Source organism: Neoarthrinium moseri, assembly GCF_022829205.1.
Source record: "Neoarthrinium moseri strain CBS 164.80 chromosome Unknown scaffold17_Wmoseri_CBS_16480, whole genome shotgun sequence".
NCBI classification, from domain to species: domain Eukaryota; kingdom Fungi; phylum Ascomycota; class Sordariomycetes; order Amphisphaeriales; family Apiosporaceae; genus Neoarthrinium; species Neoarthrinium moseri.
This window is the reverse complement of record NW_026055131.1, coordinates 223,582-244,438: the sequence shown is the minus strand read 5'-3', so window position 1 is coordinate 244,438 and position 20,857 is coordinate 223,582. Positions and strand designations below refer to the sequence as shown.

The 20,857-nt window shown below is 50.7% G+C and overlaps 7 protein-coding genes across 7 annotated transcripts; 3 read left to right on the top strand and 4 right to left on the bottom strand.

Annotated features, from left to right (window-relative positions):
* Positions 1-1,298: 1,298 nt before the first annotated feature.
* Positions 1,299-2,419, bottom strand: JN550_005492 (uncharacterized protein; the record flags this gene model as incomplete). Its single annotated transcript, XM_049317125.1, has 2 exons — positions 1,299-1,583; positions 1,631-2,419. The coding sequence occupies 2 exons, from the start codon at positions 2,417-2,419 to the stop codon at positions 1,299-1,301; spliced, it is 1,074 nt and encodes a 357-aa protein (XP_049172505.1).
* Positions 2,420-3,668: 1,249 nt separating this feature from the next.
* On the top strand, positions 3,669-4,562 carry JN550_005491 (uncharacterized protein; the record flags this gene model as incomplete). Its single annotated transcript, XM_049317124.1, has 1 exon — positions 3,669-4,562. The coding sequence occupies one exon, from the start codon at positions 3,669-3,671 to the stop codon at positions 4,560-4,562; it is 894 nt and encodes a 297-aa protein (XP_049172504.1).
* Positions 4,563-6,055: 1,493 nt separating this feature from the next.
* JN550_005490 (uncharacterized protein) lies at positions 6,056-6,563 on the bottom strand (the record flags this gene model as incomplete). The annotated part of the gene is made up of 3 exons (XM_049317123.1): positions 6,056-6,117; positions 6,176-6,287; positions 6,354-6,563. 3 exons carry the CDS (start codon positions 6,561-6,563, stop codon positions 6,056-6,058), a joined length of 384 nt encoding a protein of 127 aa, XP_049172503.1.
* Positions 6,564-10,313: 3,750 nt separating this feature from the next.
* On the top strand, positions 10,314-10,941 carry JN550_005489 (uncharacterized protein; the record flags this gene model as incomplete). Its single annotated transcript, XM_049317122.1, has 2 exons — positions 10,314-10,546; positions 10,605-10,941. The coding sequence occupies 2 exons, from the start codon at positions 10,314-10,316 to the stop codon at positions 10,939-10,941; spliced, it is 570 nt and encodes a 189-aa protein (XP_049172502.1).
* Positions 10,942-12,024: 1,083 nt separating this feature from the next.
* JN550_005488 (uncharacterized protein) lies at positions 12,025-12,513 on the top strand (the record flags this gene model as incomplete). Its single annotated transcript, XM_049317121.1, has 1 exon — positions 12,025-12,513. The coding sequence occupies one exon, from the start codon at positions 12,025-12,027 to the stop codon at positions 12,511-12,513; it is 489 nt and encodes a 162-aa protein (XP_049172501.1).
* Positions 12,514-13,466: 953 nt separating this feature from the next.
* Positions 13,467-14,801, bottom strand: JN550_005487 (uncharacterized protein; the record flags this gene model as incomplete). The annotated part of the gene is made up of 4 exons (XM_049317120.1): positions 13,467-13,950; positions 14,022-14,239; positions 14,291-14,420; positions 14,482-14,801. 4 exons carry the CDS (start codon positions 14,799-14,801, stop codon positions 13,467-13,469), a joined length of 1,152 nt encoding a protein of 383 aa, XP_049172500.1.
* Positions 14,802-16,751: 1,950 nt separating this feature from the next.
* On the bottom strand, positions 16,752-20,039 carry JN550_005486 (uncharacterized protein; the record flags this gene model as incomplete). Its single annotated transcript, XM_049317119.1, has 2 exons — positions 16,752-19,123; positions 19,175-20,039. 2 exons carry the CDS (start codon positions 20,037-20,039, stop codon positions 16,752-16,754), a joined length of 3,237 nt encoding a protein of 1,078 aa, XP_049172499.1.
* Between the last annotated feature and the right edge of the window lie 818 nt (positions 20,040-20,857).

The window sequence follows — 20,857 nt, the reverse complement described above, 5'->3', positions numbered from 1 at the left end:
TCTTCTCTGAAGGCACATCACTCTCAACGATCGCTGGATTTGTATTAACAGTATTGTATTCCAGGTGGAAGGTCAATATGTCACGGACCCCTAAATTGGCTTATGGCAATAGCATGAAGGCAATACTCATGTATGGAGTGCAGAATTCAAGTAGTAATAGCCTGACAATCTTACGCAAAACGGCCCTGAAAGATGTGTATTGTCCAGATAGAGATGCCTGTCTTTGTAGTGGGGTTTCAATTTGTACTGTGTGGGCACAGACCGCCCTACAGGCCCAAACCAATGCCTTTGTGTGCAGAGGGCAACTGGCGCCATCTGTGACCAACTGCTGCTCTACAATACCTCGCGCAATATCCACTGAGAAGATCGTCGACGTACGGTCGCAATTACCAAATCCCGAGGTCGCCTCGGAGAAGTACGGAGGGTTTCGGAAGGTATGCCCGGGAGTTATTCTCAGCATCCAGTTAGTAAGCTTCCTGTCATCATGAGACGCCACATGTGTGAAACGAGTGACAGGAATTTCCCATGCACGCCTATCCTATGGCCACTCGGTAGGCGCGCCGGAAACTCGCACAATGAGGAAAATTTTCGGTGTCTTGTAATAACACGGAATTCGACGGTTGAGAATGCATGAGTGAGCTTCACAGTACGTTCACATCCAAGAGAGTGGGTGAATACACATGTGTGGATACAATTTCAATTCAACCCCATATTCCGTGATCCTATCATTGTACACAATGACGCTATGCCTGGAGGACGGCGTGACGGGGAGGAGGCGAGTAAATGGGTATGTACCATCGAACGGTCGCAAACACAGGTCACGGACAGTCTGCGAGGCACAATTCGGCTTCACACGCGTACACAGAAACATATGTATATATTGGACCGGCCAGTTTTATAGGCCATGGAGTTCTGGAAACTGTGAGAAGATAAATGAGTTGGACCTAGATACCGAGATTCGATCAATTTATCCCATTCGGGTAGCAAGGGCTGTGTCTGACGGGTTGATAGATAGTCTGTCCCTAGAAAGGTTCAAAGACATAGTTTAATTTAAGTTCATCAGCCTCTTATCTTCCATTTACGAGAAGAGATCAAACCTAGCCGGAAAAACCAATACAATAAGAAAAAAATCGATCACCGTTCAAGGCCCGATGAGGCTACGAGCATGGCGACTTTCGTTTTTTATGACCGAATCGTATCAATATGCTAGTAAGCCTGTTAGGGGTTCCATCTTTTCTCCGTGAACCACAACCCTTTTTGTTCACATAGCCAGACAATATACGAGATACACCAGGCCATCATACTTCGGCAACTCTTAGTATAGTCTTACCGAAACTTCCTCCAGTGAACATGGAAAGAAATGCTTTGTTGGCCTGCTCGATACCTTGGAATGATGTATATCTTGATTTGATCCTTCCCTCTGCAACCATGCGGGGCATTTGATTGCGGAAACTCTCGATATTATCCGTGTAGATGTTCTCGTCCCAGAAAATAAATCCTTGAACATGAATTCGGCGACGGAAAATCTCCGACAAGTTGGTTACTCCGTACTGCTTGTCGCTGGGCAGGTTGTATTGTGACGCCTTGGGCAGTCAGTTGAGACTCAGCCAAACAAAAAGAATTGACTTACCATCCCGCAGCTAATAATACGCCCAAACCATTTCATATTCTCTATTGCGGCTTGGAAATGCTCGCCCCCAACGTTCTCGAAAACCACATCTAATCCGTCAGGGGCGAGCCGCCTTAGCGCAGCAGAGACTGGTTCTCGTCGGTAATTAAAACCAGCGTCAGCACCCAGCTCAGTCAGGACATAATCCAGCTTTTCATCCGAGCTCACACTTGCAATTACCCGCATCCCTTCCATCTTTGCCAGTTGAACCACGACTTCCCCGACAGAGCTTGACGCGGCATTCACCCAAATTGTCTCACCCTTTACGGGCTTTACAAGACCGTAGAATGAATTCCAAGCTGTCATACCTGCCAATCCAAGCGGTCCAACGTAATGCTCGAAGCCTAGGTTCTCAGACCCAGTCGCTTTCCAGATAAGAGGCGAAGCCATTGCCCTGGCTTCAATAAGTTCTTTAGGGATCAGCCCATACTCTGAGATCGGCAGACTGCCCTGGATCAAATCACCCTCCACAAAGCCGTCGTTGTCGGACGAAACTACCCTGGCTACCGAGAAGTTTGTGATTGGCTCGTTGGGCTCATAACCAGGAACATAATCCACGTGGCCAGCTCCCCGCATACGGTCTCTTTGATGAGGATCTAGTCCGGCGACAAGGAGTTTGATTACCAGGCCGCCAGGAGGTGGTACTAGTCTCAGTGGTCTGTCCTCAATTACGGTATTGATGCCAAAGCTGGGTAGTTCGGTTGGGGCCTCGCGGAATACCCATGTCTTGTTTGGCACTGTTTCCGTCATGTTGAGCGAAACTACGGAATAGAATTTCTTTCGTGGTGCAGAGAAGAGTGGCAGCTTTACGTGTCAGCCGAGAAGTAACTTGGTGATTACAATATTTGCAAATTTGGATGCACTATCTTCGTGAACTCTAAATAGTAAGGCTAGTTTTATGTGTTTTTCCGAGTAAGCCTTAATTCCCCAACTTTATGGAGCTCGGAAGATCTCATGGTGAACAAAATATCAGTCTCGGAAGCTTTTCGGTGATTTCGGAGAACCTGACAAAACACTGCGAAAAGTAAAGGCTAGAAATCACAGTATGAGACTAAAGAATGGTTCTAACTGAAACCGACAGCCTTCCGAAGCAATGCATTGTTGTCCTTATGAATTTCGATCCTCACAGTTGTATGTTTCAGTGCTCATGATTATATTGCAGCGACGGTAATATAGTAACGTACTTCTGCTAACTGAAGGGAACCTCATACAAGTTCTAGCAGTCATGTCATCTAAGTCCTTCTGAGGTTAAATCACAAGGCATGAAGTAAAATGAACACCGATTCGAGACTAAAGACCACCACCTATGTACTCTGGTAGTTCAATGACATCATGCTTATTGTCGACAGCTGGGTCTGTTCTCTACTTTAGAACTGGCGCAAGTCGAGCAAGGTGAGTTTGACACACAGAGGTTTTCTACTTGCATCCAAATCATAGAAGTAAGGGGGTCCAATTGCATGCTGGTAATTGCAGCGGCAAAATGACTGTACTGTACTACTCCAGACAGTAAGGTCCTGGGTCCCTCTCCCACGTGAGCCGTGTGGGGGCCGTAATAGGTGAAGGCTGAATCGTCCGCGTGTCGCAGGTTCTGACTAACGCACTCCCAATAGCACAAGAACTATGACACTGAGTTGACCTAAATACTCTCTTTCCAGCGGTTTTGGTGCCTTTTAATGTACCTCACACTCTACCACAGCAATTGTCCCACTTCGTAACGAGTCATACGGTACGTATCAAGCTAGCTTGGTACAAGCCCTGCTGTGCCTTTCTGGGTGGGGACCGGGATAGCTCTTTAGCTTCCTCGGGCAGGATACTTTTGTGGACCGCTGCAAGGGAGAAAGATTGCAGGCGAATATGTTATGATAGTCTTTCTACGTAATCTCGAAGGCACCATTTGGGGCGGGGTTCAACAACCGTTCATGAACTACTGTCTCATTGTTGTCACTCGTCCCCTTCCTTGCAAAGCGGCCAACCTCAACCTGTTATTCTCCACAGCACCATGTCATCCGTAACGACGGCAGCATCAGCAACCGGGGCAAACGCTGTCTGCTTCATGGAGATACTTGACCCGTTCGTTTCTCTTTACCAGCCGTCAGAGGCGTCAAGTTCTAGCTCAAGCTACGGCGCAGGCCACCAACCGCGACTGATCATCATCGCTAGCTGGACTGGCGCCAGAAGTGTACACATCGCCAAATATATTATCAAGTATCAGGCACTGTATCCAGCTTCCCAGATCTTGCTTCTAAGAAGCACCATGAACCACATTATCCGTCCATCACTCATCGGTCCCTCTATGAAACGCGCTGCCTCTGTCGTTCGCTCTACCTTCCCGACAGTGACATCTTCTGCATCACCGCCTCTTCTAATTCATATGTTTTCCAATGGCGGCTCCTCCAGCATCGCGAACCTATATGAGCAATATAGGATCATGGCAGGTCCCGACGATGAGAAGCAGCTTCCCCCGCACGTTACTATCTTCGATTCGTGCCCAGGCGTCTACAGCATCACCCACGCCGTCGCCTTTGTCAGTGTCAGCCTCTCTTCTGTTCAACAGTTGATCGCCGCGCCTATCCTCTATGCTTGGGCCGTTGTATGGTCTGCCTTTATGGCTCTAGGTCTCTTACCTGACTCGTTGGGCGACTGGGGAAAGGCGCATAATAACGATCCGGGGAACAAAGCTGAGGTTCGACGCGTGTGTATCTACAGCCCCAGTGATGCCTTGATTGACTACAGAGCTGTTGAGACACATGCTGCCGACGCTAAGACTAAAGGATTTTCCCCTAAACTAGAGAAATATGAGGGCTCGGCGCATGTCGCACATCTACGAAAAGATGAGAAGCGGTACTGGGAGATTGTGAGACGGTCCATGGAAGGTTCTGTTGCTCCGGCCTAGGGGCAGAGAGAGGTCGATTCCCGGTAGTCTCATTATCATCAATAGAAGGCTCCAATTGGGAGAAGCAGAAATCTCACCGAAGCAAAGGCCAGGAGTCTATTTCAACAAGGCAATGTGGCGTGAAAGGAAAATGAGCTTGCGCAGGCAGTGTTAAAGACTCTAGGCTCGGCGGAAAGGAAGAATATTGCATTGGTCCACGCACATTGGGTGGGACAAGGAAATAATGAGCCTTACTGTCAACAATCCTAATTCCGTCCTACCTTTTTGCTTTGTTTCCATGCCGCTGCTGCCTCTCAGCCCCGTTTAGGGCTACCTTCCCCAAGGCCGATCTGGAAGCTTTTCTAAAGTCAGAACGAAGCAGTGTTAGGGCAACCACAAGCATGATCTCCGCTATTGCGAGACTTTTTCAGCATAAATTCCTCGACTCGTCAGAAGGCAGTGGAATGTATTGCGAATCTAAGGTACCATATCCTCGGTCAGTCCCAGGGCCTCATCTATGCACCTAATTCGAGGCGCGGCCAATGATTGCTAATTGTTGGGGGCGGCATGCTAGTACCATGAGAGTCAGACCACCGGTCAGGTCCTTACCGTGTTACCCCGAAGGAAACGCATTTAGATACTTGAATGAGACTTCGCCTTTGCATATGTAGAGTATCGGCACATGCATGGCACTTTCCCAATGTCGCCCCAAGCTGCACTTATACGAAGTGACAGAATTCTGCACGGATTGCCTAACTGAAAACGAGAGCGATTTCCACTGATTGCAAGGCGGTGTCCAGTAAGCGTCCAATGGAATGCTGCGCATGCATTCAGTCAAAAAGGTGTTGGGTCCGATCATTTACGTATACGACGCGCTATATTTGGAGGCTGGGTACATTAAATAGCCAGATAGCCCAGTAGAGTATCTGTACACCTCAACTCTGCAACGCCTCGAAATTGACTTACTGAATAACAATGAAATAGGCGCTCGAAATATTGTTTTCATTCCATTATCTACCTAGTTTCGCACTTTGTGACATACCCACCAATGATATATCTCGAAACCAGTCATACGATTACTCGACCTTGTGAGCAGGGCTCCCTCGCATAGCGCTCTGTACAAAACTCAAGCATGGTATAGGCATCATGATTCAATAATGTCACGTGCCAATGTCTCAAGAAGGACAGAGAGGGGTGCCAAGATCAATTGATTCTGTCACCAGGAGTACTTAAACCCTGAAGCCCATATCAGGTGTCGAGAGTGAAAGTTTCCACGTGCGAGCAAAAACGTGGTATCTTCGCATGTCCCCTTTCTGATAACCTAAGCCTGTTCCTACATGCTTCGGCATCATAATATCCCTTTAAAACGCCAGATACCCAGTCGGATCGCGCGCAGTGGAAAGTTTCTCAGTCCTTGCAAATGGCATTCCAAGCACCAACGACCGTCTGGTTATATGGAACTAGAGCTTCTGGCTTCAACCTGTCGACATATGAGTTGTCATTTCTTTTTGGAGTTAGAAGGGAGGTACTTGCAGGTCACTGTAGCAGGTGCACTGAGAGCCGACCTGACCACCAACTGGCACGAGAGTTAGCAAATGTCCGTCAGCTTGGTTGCACACATCAATGCCACTCACCGTATTTGACGAAGAAACTCGACCCGGGAGGACTGGCACCGTTGCAGGTGTACTGGCACTTGAATTGCGCGTAGGCGAAGCCTGTCTCGATCGGGGTTGGGACGCCGTACGTCTAATATCTGTGTTAGACGTGGACTGTACATCACATACTGTGAACACATGCATAAGTCGCCACCACACGTCCGCTTTCCCAGGCTGGCTCTGGATGGTATCCTGCACCAGCAACAGTCGCGGTGGGTGTGGCAGGGGCGTAGTTGATAGTGTAGCCAGCGGTAACAACTGCGGTACCAGTAGTGCATGCCTTGTCGCTAGCATCTGCGGCGGGCAACGCAATGGCAGCGGTTGCAAGGAATGCCACGAGGGCGGCGAATGCGTTAGATATGCCCATAGCTCGGCTTGGGAATTAGGGGAAGCTTGGAATGTGGGTAATGATGAAAGATGACGGGGGAAAACGAAATATCTAGGTAGTTTAGTCTAGCGCGGGCCAACCAAGTTTCTTTTATTTAAGGGGAACTCCTGGTGGTGAATATATGGGCTCGACCCTGTGACGTGACAATATGCGTCTTCCCGACAGAAGCTGTGGCAATCTGGAGCCTAGGTTGACAAGCCAATTTGGGGTCCAGAAGGTCGTAGGCGGTCTTATATGGAATGGGCCTGCTCTGGAACCGGTCAACCAACGACGGTCATATCATTCACAAGCAAATTGTAGCAAGGGTTCTGGCGCCACGATTCGTCACACGGTGGTGCAAGAAGGATTGATGATGATCCGCTGTACTACAGAGCGTTGTGACCTGGAAAATCCGATTTCATGTCTCCCTTCGATCGCCTCCCTCAACGACACCACCAATTGCGAGGAGTGATGGAATCAAATCGTTCCAATCGCGTAATAAAGGGGTGTGAAATTGCTCGGATACGTTGCGACTTTAAACTACTACCGTGTATATCAGTATTCGCCTGCTTCTAACGGGTATCATGGGTGCTCACTGCAAGACCATCAGCGATCCAGACAGGGGGGCCCATAGGGGCCCAATTAGGAGGCTTAATCGGACATGCGAAGGGGATGACCTAGCCCCTGCCCTGCACGTCGTATCCAGGTACGGAAGTGAGGTGGCTTCTGCAGGCTTCCCAGTCTGCCTGTATGAATAGGCAAAAGAGCCCCAACACCCACCAGGCTGATTTCGTTGGGAAAACGGATTCTGCTGCGGAAGTGGCCACGAATGTCTCAGTTACCCCCCTTCAATTGGCGACAACCGTGATGGTGATTTCCTCGAGGATCGTCAGCTTTCAAGAAATAAGCCCGTTATTTTCACAGCTTTGTGTTGACCAGGGACTTGGTCTCGCCACGTCGCTTGTTTGCATGCGATTTCATCTAAATCCCGGAGAGTCCTTGCGAAGTTGCCATTTAGAGTAACCCTATAGCACGCTTTACTAGACCCTCGGGGTGTAGCCCGGTGCCTGACAGGATGCCGGCATTGCGGGGTTAGCACACCGGCCGGAGGCTTACTCCAACCTCGACCTATCGCTTCGACCGACTTGTACGGTAGATGAGGTGGCATAGCAAAAGCCCATGGTAGATGTTGCATAAGGCTACATACCTCCTTTGTTGTGGTAGCAGACTGTTCGCTAAATGCGCCTCGACGTCATTGTAGTATGCAAGCAACCGGCCGTTTTCATTGTGAGCGTCCTGTCTCTTCACATTTTTCTTCGTTCCATCAAACCACTCAGTGTAGTAATTTGGACGATATAAATGTTTGGACGATGTAAATAGAAAGGTTCTGGCCAACTTATCCATTGTAGTAAGTCGCTGGACGGGAACCATATTGCGTGTGTTGAGCTTCTTGCATTATCATGCTGAGCATGATAGACTAATTCAGCACTGTTGCCTTATGATACATCAGCAAATCCTGTACTAGTCCTCACCGTATGCTGCTTCCTATGTATTTAAAACCAATGGGAGGACTAGATTTGTGTCCCTCTTCTGCGCTGTTGGCAGCTTGACTGGTCCATCAAGGTAAGAGTTGGTGAGTCTTATGAGGCTCTTATACATTTGCAACTCATATGAGCCTATCCACTCGTAAGTAGATAACTGAAGAATGGTTTCCATCGGACTGCTGTTGACCAGTCGGAGAGCTTTGGTCATTGAGCGATGGACTGCCTTATGGATCCTTGCTTATAAGTATGTTCATTCTGGCTGCTACGAGCCCTTAGCAGCTAGGAGCTGGCTAGCATTGCCTCCTCCATGAATACTTATGACACCACTTGAGTGACAGGTTTCAGGACTATCCAGGAGTTCAAAATCAAATTGAAAATATGCTGAAGCTACATGGAAGTTTTATGGTATGCAGGAGATCTTTGTCAGTGTTGCAGACTGAGCCAAAATTGTGGCACCCTTTTGTTGCTATGCTTGGTGCATGATTGCGATTTCGAAGCGCGATGGTCAGAGTCATAAGTGCCGGTGTTCGTTTATGTTGTAGGAATGGACAATGGAACATGAAACTGCCATTTAAAGCCGCGTCGTCGTGAATCAGCACCATCACTTGGTAAAATTTTTATCGTATGGCTGTCAAAAAGTACCAGAACATTGAAGCCCTGACTGATGACTACAAAACCTCCTGCCATCTCATATGCACTAGGGAGAGGAGTATTCTCTTGACCAGCCGAAATTTCGGCACTTGGTATAGGGACTGCCATGATGCATCTTGAGACATCGGGAGATGCGCTGCGCCCACTTTGACCTTCTCTGCGTGTCTAATGTTTATGCTGCAATGGCTTGGCCCAAAGGCACGGCAGTGCGAGTCATTTCGTTCATGAGCAACACTCTCATCTACCTTAACTACTGTTGGTCACGTTTTACGCGGCATCCTCTGCATTTATTAGTAGGCCGAAGGAAATAGGATAAGGGAAACCTGGATGACACGCCATGCACCTGTCTCGGGTGAAACCCGTAGATAAAAATTGTGGATTTGAAAAGCCTTACAGGTATTGAACGTGGTATGATTCTTTGGTGCCCGGGCAGAATCAGTATTCGCGAAGGTCCGGACAATCGGCCTTGAGAACGTCTATATGGTTTACCGCGATTGGCGATGGCGAGCGGCGATGTCACCGCGGCGCGGTGCCGAAAAGGGAAGACCGTCTCGTCATGGAGGGAGCCTTGTCTCCAACAAATGAAGGGGTGGAATTGTGAAACCCGAAAGAAATCCCCAGGCTTTATGTACGCCGCCAAGAAGGTGCCTCTGGGTGCATCCTGTTGGTCTCAGTCACGCATAAGCTGAAGTCAGGATCTCCAGCAGGGATAGGCCGCAGCCCTGCACGGTGCTAAGGGGGAGGCTGGGTCGAGAGAATGCACGCTCTTCACTCAGCAAGTCCTTGGCCAAAGGGCGAAGCACAATCGCGTTCAAGCTCTATTGGGTCACGATGAGACAGACGTGCAGCCCTCGCATCTGCCCTGCCCATCCCATGTCGGAGGGTTCGTCGCTTCTTCTTCGGCAATCAAGGCCCAAGATCGGATTAGCAGAGAGCAGCTGGCGGGATGCGGAGCCGGGCCGCGTACGGAGGATCGCGCCGTTTCAACCCCGGCAGAATCCGCATCGTATCGTCAGAACCGCCCTTCTAGACATGCCGTGGTGCAAGAATGACGACGACGAACACGATCGCCCGTTGATCGAATGATCCTCCGGCTTTGCTGGACACATCATCCACTGGGAGCGAATTTTGGTTCTCGAAACACTCGAAACTCATGGTGCGGGCAGTGATTGGAGGTGACTCGCCGCATCGCGTTGGCTTGGCCCGTGGACCACAACCCCAAGAACATCATGAGACGAGTTTCAGACGCCGTGGCCCCCGCTGCCACGGCACCATAGCCCACCACCTCGACGGTCTCATGCCCGGCGCACGCTGGAGTTACACACAGACTGCAGCTCCTCGACCCAGATTTGCTTCCCGCAAGTTCTATATATAATGCTGATCGTTGGGCCATGTCGCAGATCACTTTTGGGTCATGCAGTTCCGCATCTGCCTGTCAATCACTACTCTACACGCTCTTTTTCCCATATATTCCCGCCAGTAGCCTTCCTCCGCTACCGTCACTCATTTCCGAGATACTTGCGCCCGCTAGAACCGGCAAGTCCCCGTAAACGCCATGAGGTTTTTCGCTGTCCTCGCCTTGGGCGTCGGTCTTGCTTTCGCGGCACCAATCGAAGTTGATGGAACGGAGAGCTTTGCCTGCAGCGTCGACGCCATCGATACATGCGTGGCGGATACGGGTCTCGACGGCCCAGCTTGCTTTGCGCAGGTCTGCGCCAATATGGGCGCCGTGGAACTCCGACGTCGCCAAGATAACTCGGATACCTGCACGGAGGACGCGTTACTGGAGTGTGCTGTAGGGCAATGGCGGAATCCAGATAAATGCTTCCAAGAGCTGTGTCTATAGAGGGACTCTGGATGATGGGAATGCGAAAAGGATAGGAGGAAGGGGCACCAGATCAATCACGGTCATCCCTCGCGGACGTCGCTCGGGCGCTGCATCGCAGACTCGCTCGGCGGGCGAAATCGAAAGTCTCCAACAACACCCTCTACGCACCGATATCACCTCGCGCTTCACTTGGCCTGAATCTCTCTCCGTTTCACCACGCTGCATCGTCTGTCATGTTTTCCAAGACAACAGACCAGTCACAGTAGCATTCTTCACCTTCAACAACGCGATCTCCACCGATACCTACTGGCAAGGGGTGGCGGAGAGCTCAGGACCTGACTGCACCAATATCTGAGCACCGCAAGACATTGGTCCAAGGACTCAAACCAGATGTTACTCTGTATGTACCCATACAAGGTGCTTGGTTGAGTTATTATACGCAGCACAACTGACAATCGCAAAGCTCGATTTGTATTTTATTAGATGGACAGTGGTTTCCCAGGCAAATGGGGACTGCATCTCAGTCATTTCTGGTGTCCCAGCAAGACGGCAGCGTCTGGCTTTTTCAGCTGTATATTTAGCGCAGGAAATCTATCATTCGGTAGTCGACGCTCCCTCCGTCGCGGAAATAGACTTGGTATACTTATAGTGCACTCAACTGGTTGCCAGCGTGGAGTTTTGTGTAAAGTTCTGATGTCAAGTCACAACACCACGTAACGGTTCCGAGCACCATGGCGAGGCAAGCATGTTGATCAACATAGCCCACTCGCAGGGCTGAGGCATACCAAAAGTACGCAAGTGTGTTCGAAAAGGGCATTTGAAGTTGCGGGTGTGCAAAAGTGAGGCAGCCAATTCCTCTGAACAGAGTGCATGAAAGGTTTGTTATAGCTTTAGGGCGCAAGCAACTCAGGACAACTTTTGGCGAGCATCGCCATCGAGGCCGCCTAACGTGAGGCTCGTGCACACTGCCAAATAAAGCATCACATCGAGACTCCTTCTTGAATCTCTGGAATTTGTTTGATGTGCATCTGGTCCGCGCCCGTTGGCAATGCGACAGCGCAGGTTTTCGCGGCCCAGCATTGCGGGCGCGCTGGGTGGTGTGGCACACACCGTTTCAGAAGCCTGCCAGCAAGTCGAGCCGTGACCTGACATGACCTTTTTAACACCACCAGAACATACCAAGACTCTTGGCCTCACTGCAGACGGGCAATTGCAACCGTGATCTAGGCTTTCTGGCGCATTCAGCAACGTCATAATCCAAGCGGCTCGCGAAGTTCCAGGGAGATGGACAGCTCCGTATATATCTGTGCCATGGCCCGTCGGTCGCATCATGTCGCCCTCTCGACTCATCGTCTCGCGTTTCTCACGTACATTCGCAACTCTCAGACTCATTCCACTATATCATTATCCCTACTACTACACTAATTGATCTGCCAAAATGCTCTCCAACCGACGTTCCATGCTCAATGTTCCCACAGCACCCATCACCAAACCCAGCCGCCCGAGGTCGGCCTATGCTCCAGGCGCCTTGCCTCCATTGACCGGATTGGACGACCCTACGACCGAGCCTCACTGCAGGACTCCTTCAGTTCCCACATCCACGACACCATACTTGCCTGGCTATCGCACAGTGAAGCTGATCGGCACGGTGTACGGCATGGCGACGTGTGCCCGGAAGGACTCCAAGTCGTTCTTGAAGTCGGTCGGTAACGCGCAGGAGGCTAAGGGCTTGACGCACATGCTCTATAACGCCCGAGATCAGGCGACGGAGCGCATGGTCATGGACTGCATCACACGGGGCGGTAATGCCATCATCGGTATGGGGTTCGGAGAGAGTGAGATCCTGGGCTTTGCGCAGATCTCGGTATCTGGGACCGCTGTGTATGTCGAGCGCGACCAGCCCTCAGGCACATTCGAGGCGCAATAATGGGCTCCTTTTTGGTCGCTCATTCAGATTTGGTACGTTGACCGTAAACTCTATGCCAATACTCGCATTGACTGACCGTGGCATAACAGTTTGTCGCAAGCGTCCAGTTCTCATCTCAGTATTATAGCCAGGGCGGCCACTTTGATGCATTAGCGGAATTCATTTCAGCATTATTGATCAAGGAAAACATCTTTCAAGTCGTAGACCTTGCATTGCCTTCTAAACTCCAGATTTGGACGTGGTCTTAGATGAATGCATCGAGGTGCTGCTCAGCCAACCCACACACACCGACTTGGCAACCCGTGAGCATGTTTCGCAAGCCTCCCGTACAAGACGAAGTTTCGATGCTCCAAGCCAAGTCATGAGAAGCTCTCTGCGTCACTCTTGAAGACCCTTGACTCAAACGCCGAAACAGCCCCCTGATTTCGGTACTGGTCAGAAAGCGAGAGCTTCTGCTTCATTCAAAGCCGTCGCTCGATGCTTGCCATGTCTTACGCAGGACTCGGTGTCTTCTTGACTGGGGCTCTTTCATCTTAGATCAATCATTCCAATTGTCGCGAATTGGCACCAGACTCGGATGGAACACATCTCGCCAGCAAGCCTTATTTCGATTGTGTGAGACTGCTCTACAAGTTGGAGGCTTGCATCGAGATCCCCCCCGGCCACCAAAGTCTCCATTATCTACCGAATGGTCGAAAGTGGAAAAAGAGCTGCAGGGCGGATAGAGCACTGGGAAGATAGCAGTCTTTGCACGTGGCAGTGGCGGCCGGTGTAGGGAGTGCGGAAGTTGCAGATCATTCCGGCATGTATGCCAGATGGTCACGGTAGCTGAGGCATAGGTTGGTTGGTTGGCAAAGAAATACATTATCATTACTGCCTTTACACCAATTATTTCTCGGTCATACATGTCAGTGGAAGACGATATGGGACACCCGATACGTCGCCATGTTACCCTAGGTGTACCAAAAGTTGGGTTGCCACTTCACGTAGTCGGGGTTGATACTCTTTAGGTCCGCAACCCCGATGTTGGCGGCATCGCCGGCAATCTCAGTTTTCATGATATCGATAACCTTCTCCACACCCTCCTGTCCGTAGACGTTGGAGAACATGAACGGCCGGCCGATGCCGACTGCTTTAACACCGAGAGCCAGCAGCTTCAGTGCATCGGTGCCGTACCGCACTCCACCATCGGCGAGAACCTCGATTTCCTGGAAAATGGAGGGGTCGGTCTCGTGGATCTCTAGCGCAACCTCAAGTGGAGACGGAGATCCGTCAAGGTTGCGCCCGCCGTGGTTGGAGAGGATGATAAACGGAACACCGTGGTCGACAGCCAATCGTGCGTCGGCGACGGATTGAATGCCCTTGAGCCCGATCGGGAGAGAAGTCCAGTTGCGGTACTGCTGGAGCTTATCCCAGGTCTGGACAGTGAACTCGTCTCTGGAAGCATCTCATGTAAGCACACGAACACATCTACTCAGCCATAGACCTCCAAGTAGTGAGTGACTTACGAAGCACCAACATCGAAGCGCTGGGCACGCTGACGACTTGAGCCGCCTGGTGCGTCTACGGTCCACACAATGGCCTTGTATCCGGCGGCCTCTGCTCGAGTGAACAGCTTCTTGCTGGCAACGTCATCATTACTGAGCTTCAGCTGAGCAAACAGCGTTTGATCGGGCGCAGCAGCCTCTGCGATCGTTTCCATCTTGAGGCTAGAGTATCTGGATGGCTGCGCTCGGATTAGTGCCATGGTCTAACATGGAAAGAAACATGAGCTTACGATGTAAAGAATACCACCAGCGTTGGCTCCCTTGACCAGGTTTAACTCAGCATCGGGGTGGCCATACGCGGCCTTCGCGCACGGGCTGATGTAAAACGGAGCTGAGAAGTTATGGCCCAGGATCGTAGTGCTGCCAATTGTCAGGATTATCCTGGTGGTATCCGAGGACGTATTTATGAGGGGAGACGTACGGGAGCGTGCTCTTGATCCCCGAGATGTCAACCATCATCCGCGGCTTGAAGCGGTATCGCTGGTACACCTCCAGGTTGTTCCTGTACGACCACTCGCCTGCTGCGCCATTGCGGTAGTAGGTGTAGTTCACGATGGGCAGGTAATTCCTGGCTGCCCATTCAAAGTCAGGCAGACCGACCATATCTTCAAGCTCTGGTAGAGAGCCGACCGGGAAGTTGTACCCGATCTTGTCGAGGAGGCCGGTATCGGGCTCATTCAAGAACGGGCGCGTCGCAAAGACGCTCGAGACGAGCGCGCCGATGGTGAACGAATACCGCATCGTGGTGGAAAAACGAAAGACTTAGGCACGATCTAGTGAACGAACTCGGTGCAGTGCGGTGAGACACGGCGAAGGGCTTGAGCTTGAAGGATGGACCTCGACATTGCGACGGGCGATCGGCACTGAGCTCATATCTAACTTATGTATGCCCCGGCATCGAGCCCAGGTCCATGGCCGGCAGCTGCTCGGATCCAACCTGCGATAAGCTTTGCGAGCTGGTCGTATTCCTGCTGCAGTACAACGCAGGAGGGAAATTAGAGTTGACGATCCGCCCCTTCGATCTGCACCGGAGACTTCGGCCGCCTCGCACCCCTGGGCCGCCAGTCGGTATGCGAGTGGGGCCATGTCCTCAACCTGCCCGTTCCGGGGCTGATGGCGCCAAACGGTATCGGGACCCCGGCCAGATTGGGGACTGAGGCGCGGATTAACCCCCGGCCACCAGTGGCAGATGCAGATGCGCCATTCCTGAGTTGGGAGGATTGTCGAGCACACCTTGACACTCGGTCGGCCTCACGAGGTCCAGGATGTGCTGACTGCAGATAAGAATTGATTGCAGCTTGCCGAGCTGCGGGTTCCATTATGTGGTAATTGGGACGTTGCACAAGGTTGCAGCCGTAGGCGAGCACGCTGTCGGCGGCCTTCCCGAATCGGTAGCCGCCCTATTAGCTTCACATTTGAAGGGCCACCCTTGCCTAGTGGGAAACACCAACATTCGCGACAAATGGTCTTAAAATAGCTTCAAGATCGTGTCCGAACGGCCCGCCATAGAGGCTTTCTCGCACGTGGCTTGCATGTAAATGACTGTTTCCTGGTCGCGTAATTGGCTAGAGAGCGCCTGCATGCTGACTGGCAACCGTACTCGATCGGTTGCATCCAATAGAATCCAATAAAACATGCGTGACGATGCCAGCGTTGCGTTGATTAATTTCATCGAAGCAGGTTCTTGACTACAGGTGCATATCACTGTTAGTCGCAGTCGTTCTGGGCACGCCATTAGATATGGCAAATCTCTCGAGGCACGAAACCTAGCTCATCGCAAAGAACGACAACAGGGCAGGATGTTCGGGCCGTTCCATCTTACAACCCATGCTTTAATGACTGTCTATACCTAGCTAGGCCTCAAACATGCTTGGCGGGACAAGTATAACCTTGACTACTGCTGATGGCACAGGGCAAGGTAGCCACCGTGGGAAACCAGCTTTCATTCTCCGCCGCGCGCCTGCATTTCTGTAGACCCAACAACGATCACCAGTCTTTCTGCATTGTCGCATCATGACTGGTTAGAATCTCTTCGAAGGGTCGGATGAGAATAGAGAAACATGGTTATGGATTGCAGCGAAGCTTACTGAGAGATATTGCTACAATACTGCCCAATATCCCATCGTGCTAATTCAAAGATAGGAGCCTAAGTTGTTGCATTTTGTGAGTGTATATTCAAGATAATGACAGTAATACCCCGAGAGAAATCTTGTCTCACATGCCTGCATGGTACAGGTGCAGTAGTGTGAAATGAGAAGTTCACCAACACCATGATATCAAACCAAAATTTGATAGCCGTTGTTAGGTCACACTAGAACCAGTTGGCTTCGACAACCAATGTAACAGAGTATAACTAAAGGATATGTGAAGAGTGAAGATGTCTAAATGGATTGATGTAAAGTAAGTAGAAGTAGTAGGTATAGATGTGGTTCCTGCCAGGGGACTTAGCCTTAAAGAAGGTAAAGGGCGGTACTTTATGAGATTGAGTCCTGTTCTACATCCCTAACCTTATACATCGGTATCGGCGCCAATTTCAAGAAGTGTATGGGTACTCTTCTTTGTTATAGTTATAATACCATGCCGTAGCGGAGTCAAACCATCATCATCCTTAGTATTAACGTCGGCGCCACTTTTAATAAGCAGATAGACGACACCCTTTTACCTATTATTAACAGCCCGCGACAACGGCGTCTAACCGAGGCTGTCTTTAGTATTAAGGTCGGCGCCACTTTTAATAAGTAGATGGACAACACCCTCTTGCCCATAATTAGCAGCCCGCGACAACGGCGTCCGACCGAAGTTGTCCTTAGCCTCAAGGTCGGCGCCACTTTCAATAAGTAGACGGACGACACCCTCTTGCCCATTACTAGCAGCCCACGATAACGGCGTCCGACCGAAGTTGTCCTTAGCCTCAAGGTCGGCGCCACTTTCAATAAGTAGACGGACGACGCCCTCTTGCCCATTACTAGCAGCCCACGATAACGGCGTCTGACCATCGTTGTCCTTAGCCTCAAGGTCGGCGCCACTTTCAATAAGTAGACGGACGACACCCTCTTGCCCATAACTAGCAGCCCACGACAACGGCGTCTGACCATCGTTGTCTTTAACCTCAAGGTCGGCGCCACTTTCAATGAGCAGATGGACGACACCCTCTTGCCCATTACTAGCAACCCACGATAACGGCGTCTGACCATCGTTGTCTTTAACCTCAAGGTCGGCGCCACTTTCAATGAGCAGATGGACGACACCCTCTTGCCCATTACTAGCAGCCCACGACAACGCCGTTCTGCCATTATCATCTATGGTATCGACGTTGGCGCCCGAAAGCAAATTAGTATCTCCAACATTTTGATCCATCCTAGTCAGAACGGCTGTTAGTGGCATTAACATTCCATACCTTCCCATGATATGAATGAGACGGGTCCCTTCTGCCGGCCAATAATAACGGTAGGGGTGTAGTTCTCTGAACGCTCGTATCCATACTTCCATGAGAGAGTTCGACGGCCAGGAAAACAAGTCCAAGAGATCCTCTTGTGGGTCATGCCTGTCGCACTGCGTCGCGTGCGCAACCCATGAGGTCGCAGCGTAATGCAAGAAAGGGAAGACATCATGCTCGTAGTTGATAGCCTGGGTGATTTCTTCCATCCTGAGGTAGTGTATGCAGATGCGCGACAGCCGCAAATGCGCTTTGGCAGCTGCCTCATCCTCCGTCGAACCGCCCTTCAGAATGCGCAGGCCTTTCTCAACGATGAAATCCTTCACGGATTGATGGATGAATTGGACGACTTCTCGGTCCTCTGATGACGAGTATTTTAATGACAAAGAACTTGATAAAGCATATATGGAACCTGATGCAACGGAATCTGTAGACAGGGGTCCTGCAAGACTCCGGCTGTATGTGGCTCCAATAACCTCAACGAGGCCACAACTAAGCGATGTGATTTGCCTACACATCCTTTCCGTGTCTGTGTTGTCGTATCCTTCTGCACTTTGGTATGCCTCTAAAGTCGTGTATGGACACTCGGGATCGATCAGTACAGCCCAACGCATCTCGACTGGCGGTAGAGGCCTCTGGGCAAAGAGGACCCACTGGATCAATTTTAGAGACGCTGGTTTCATGTTCCCAATAATTTCTCTATACAGGTCATCGAGCGCTTGCGGGAGGTTGTGGATTGCAGCCTCGATATCCTTGAACCCAGCGCCTTCGAGCTCTAGCCTTAGAACACGATCCACAACGAGTCGCGCCCACATGAAAATGCCAGAAGCACGGTCAGTGATCAAGGCAGAAATCGATGACGACTTGGGATGGCGGAGTGCAGTCAACCGACTCATGATGTAGGTCGATATGTCCATCTCATTTTCGTCCTCGAGACAAATTTCGTGGGCTCCATCAACGTCAAGAATTGGCCAGTGTCGACAAGAGAAGCAAACTCGAAGTTGAAACTGGCTTTTTGTAGTGGGGAGACTTTTGACCAGTGACTTGAGGGTTTCAACTAGATTGACAGCATTCTCCTGCCCACTTTCGTCTAAGGCGTCGACAAACAGGAGAACGGGGCGGGCCTTCAGCACCTCAGGAAGTGATGCCTCAAAGAAGCGTTGCAGCTCGGCCTGATTCCAATGCCACTTTTCTCCTGGTGCGCCCATTGCTTTGCAATTTTGTTCGAAAGTGTTCAGCAGACCTGGCAATGACTCAGGGGCCTTATCTAGGACCTGGTGAACAAGTGCGCGGAAGAGGCCGAGAGGGCTTTTTTGGAGTAGCTCATGACCACGGCCATGGAAGAAGAAAGAGAGAATGAGACTATTATCTTGAGCTTCGCAATACTCGAGAATGTGTTTGAGGGCGGTGGACTTTCCAGAGCCTGGCTTTCCCTTGATCCATAGCAAAGCGCGGTCACAGGTGGCCCATTGGCGATGTGCATGATGCTGAAGCACCCACTGGCATGTCCCATCGATTGCTCTCTCGGTATTGTGGAAGCGCTCGTGCATCGTTGGAAAGGCTAGAGATCTCAAACAACCGTAGTGTGCTTCTGACAGCTGTGGCACTGCTTCAGGAAAACGGGGGGCTCCAAGGCAATTAGCTTCATTCTCTACTATTCAAGGCCGTATGACTGTACCAATTTGAGCTATCCATCTATCAAGCTCTCCAACCAGCCTCAGAAATCCTGTCTCATTCGGAGAAGCAAATTTGACCATGTCGCTGTGGTTTGCGTGAATGGAGATTGGATCATGTCCCTGGAATGTCGCAGATTCTTTTGAAACGACTTTTCCAACGACAGGAAGAGGCAGCTCTTCGAAGAAGCACGTAACCTCGAAGGTCCGGCCTTCCTTCTCTAGTTCTCGTATCAAGTTTGAAAAGTCGACTCTGATAGACTCCAGAAGCTCATTATCGCTCCGCAAGATGCCCAACAGGGTCATATTGGTAGACTTCGCAAGACCGAGCGCACTGACAGGTATCTGAGCCCAGTGGGACATCCATGACCCTTGGTGAGGGGTGCCCAAGAAGAGAACGCCTTTGGTGCTTTGGAAGATGCCACGAAGGTGGCCTGCAGGATTATTCCGCGAGCGGAGAATGGCCATTTTGCAGACAAGGCCACCCATACTGTGTGCGATAAAGATCAGAGGACGCTCCTCTGCACTGGACGTACGCCGCTCCGCGGATAGGTCGTGTAGGAGGTTCGTCGCATGGTCGATGAGTCGGTTCGAGCCCGCCACGCCTTTGCGTACCACGTAGGCATCGTAGCCATATGTGAGTATACGGGCATTGGCAAGCCTCGACGGCAAGAGCGTTTTCGGCCAGGGCTCAGATTGGCCTCTCGCGGTCCAGGTGTTTTCCCGATCGCCCGTTAGCCCGTGTACGAAGCATATGTCAACGGCGGCATCAGCGCAGTCATGAAGCACTTTGACTCCGTCGGGAAAAGAAGGAATTGGCTTTGTTTCATCCGGAGCATGCCGGCGCAATTTGTGAAGCAGTCGTTTCATCTCGTGCCATACTGTATACAAGATGATAAACTCAGGATGTGAGCGGAAAGGCGGGGTAGAAAGTGAGAGGATTCTTCTCTGCGCGTCTACAGCCTTATGATACATGTCAACGTGTATCGATACAGTGACGCCTTAACGCGCCAAGAGCTTCACAGCCATCAATGCGTGTTTTCAGCCTTACAGGTACCAACAGGGATGACTTCACGTCACTAATTAGTTCCCGTGGAAATATGAAATAAAACATCAGATCGAATACCGCTAACGTGTATTGAGAGCAGTGAGAGTGGGCTCCCTATACTGTGTGCTATACCAATTCTCACGGTGGGTATGTACGAACATCACCTGTAATCAATCAAGGTGGGCGGGGTGGCACTGCTCGCTATCCATGCAGGCTGTGCACAATTTGTAGGGCGAGTCTGGCTCTTGTCCACTCGGCAATCATGCATCCCTGACAGCAAGTCCATGATCAAAGTAACTTCAGATCTGGTGCTTGGATAGCTTGCTAACACAGATGTATACCATAGTAGTTTCAACCCGCGTTAACCGCCGTCTCGGTGTCACTCAGTTTTCAGTCTAGTGAATTTCTCATTCCTCCGAATGGGGACCACGTTCTCGCTAAATGGTCGTGCAGCAGGAGTTGTCACTTCGCAATCCTTCGTCCCGAGAACTATGTATATTCTTCACATCTCATATAAGCACAAAAGAACAAGGCATAATTGATCTAGAAACATTTCATTCGTCTACGGATCTTTTCATCCGGCCTGTATGATCGTGAACGCGTCAACTAGAGTACATCATCTGAGGGTATGAGGCATTAT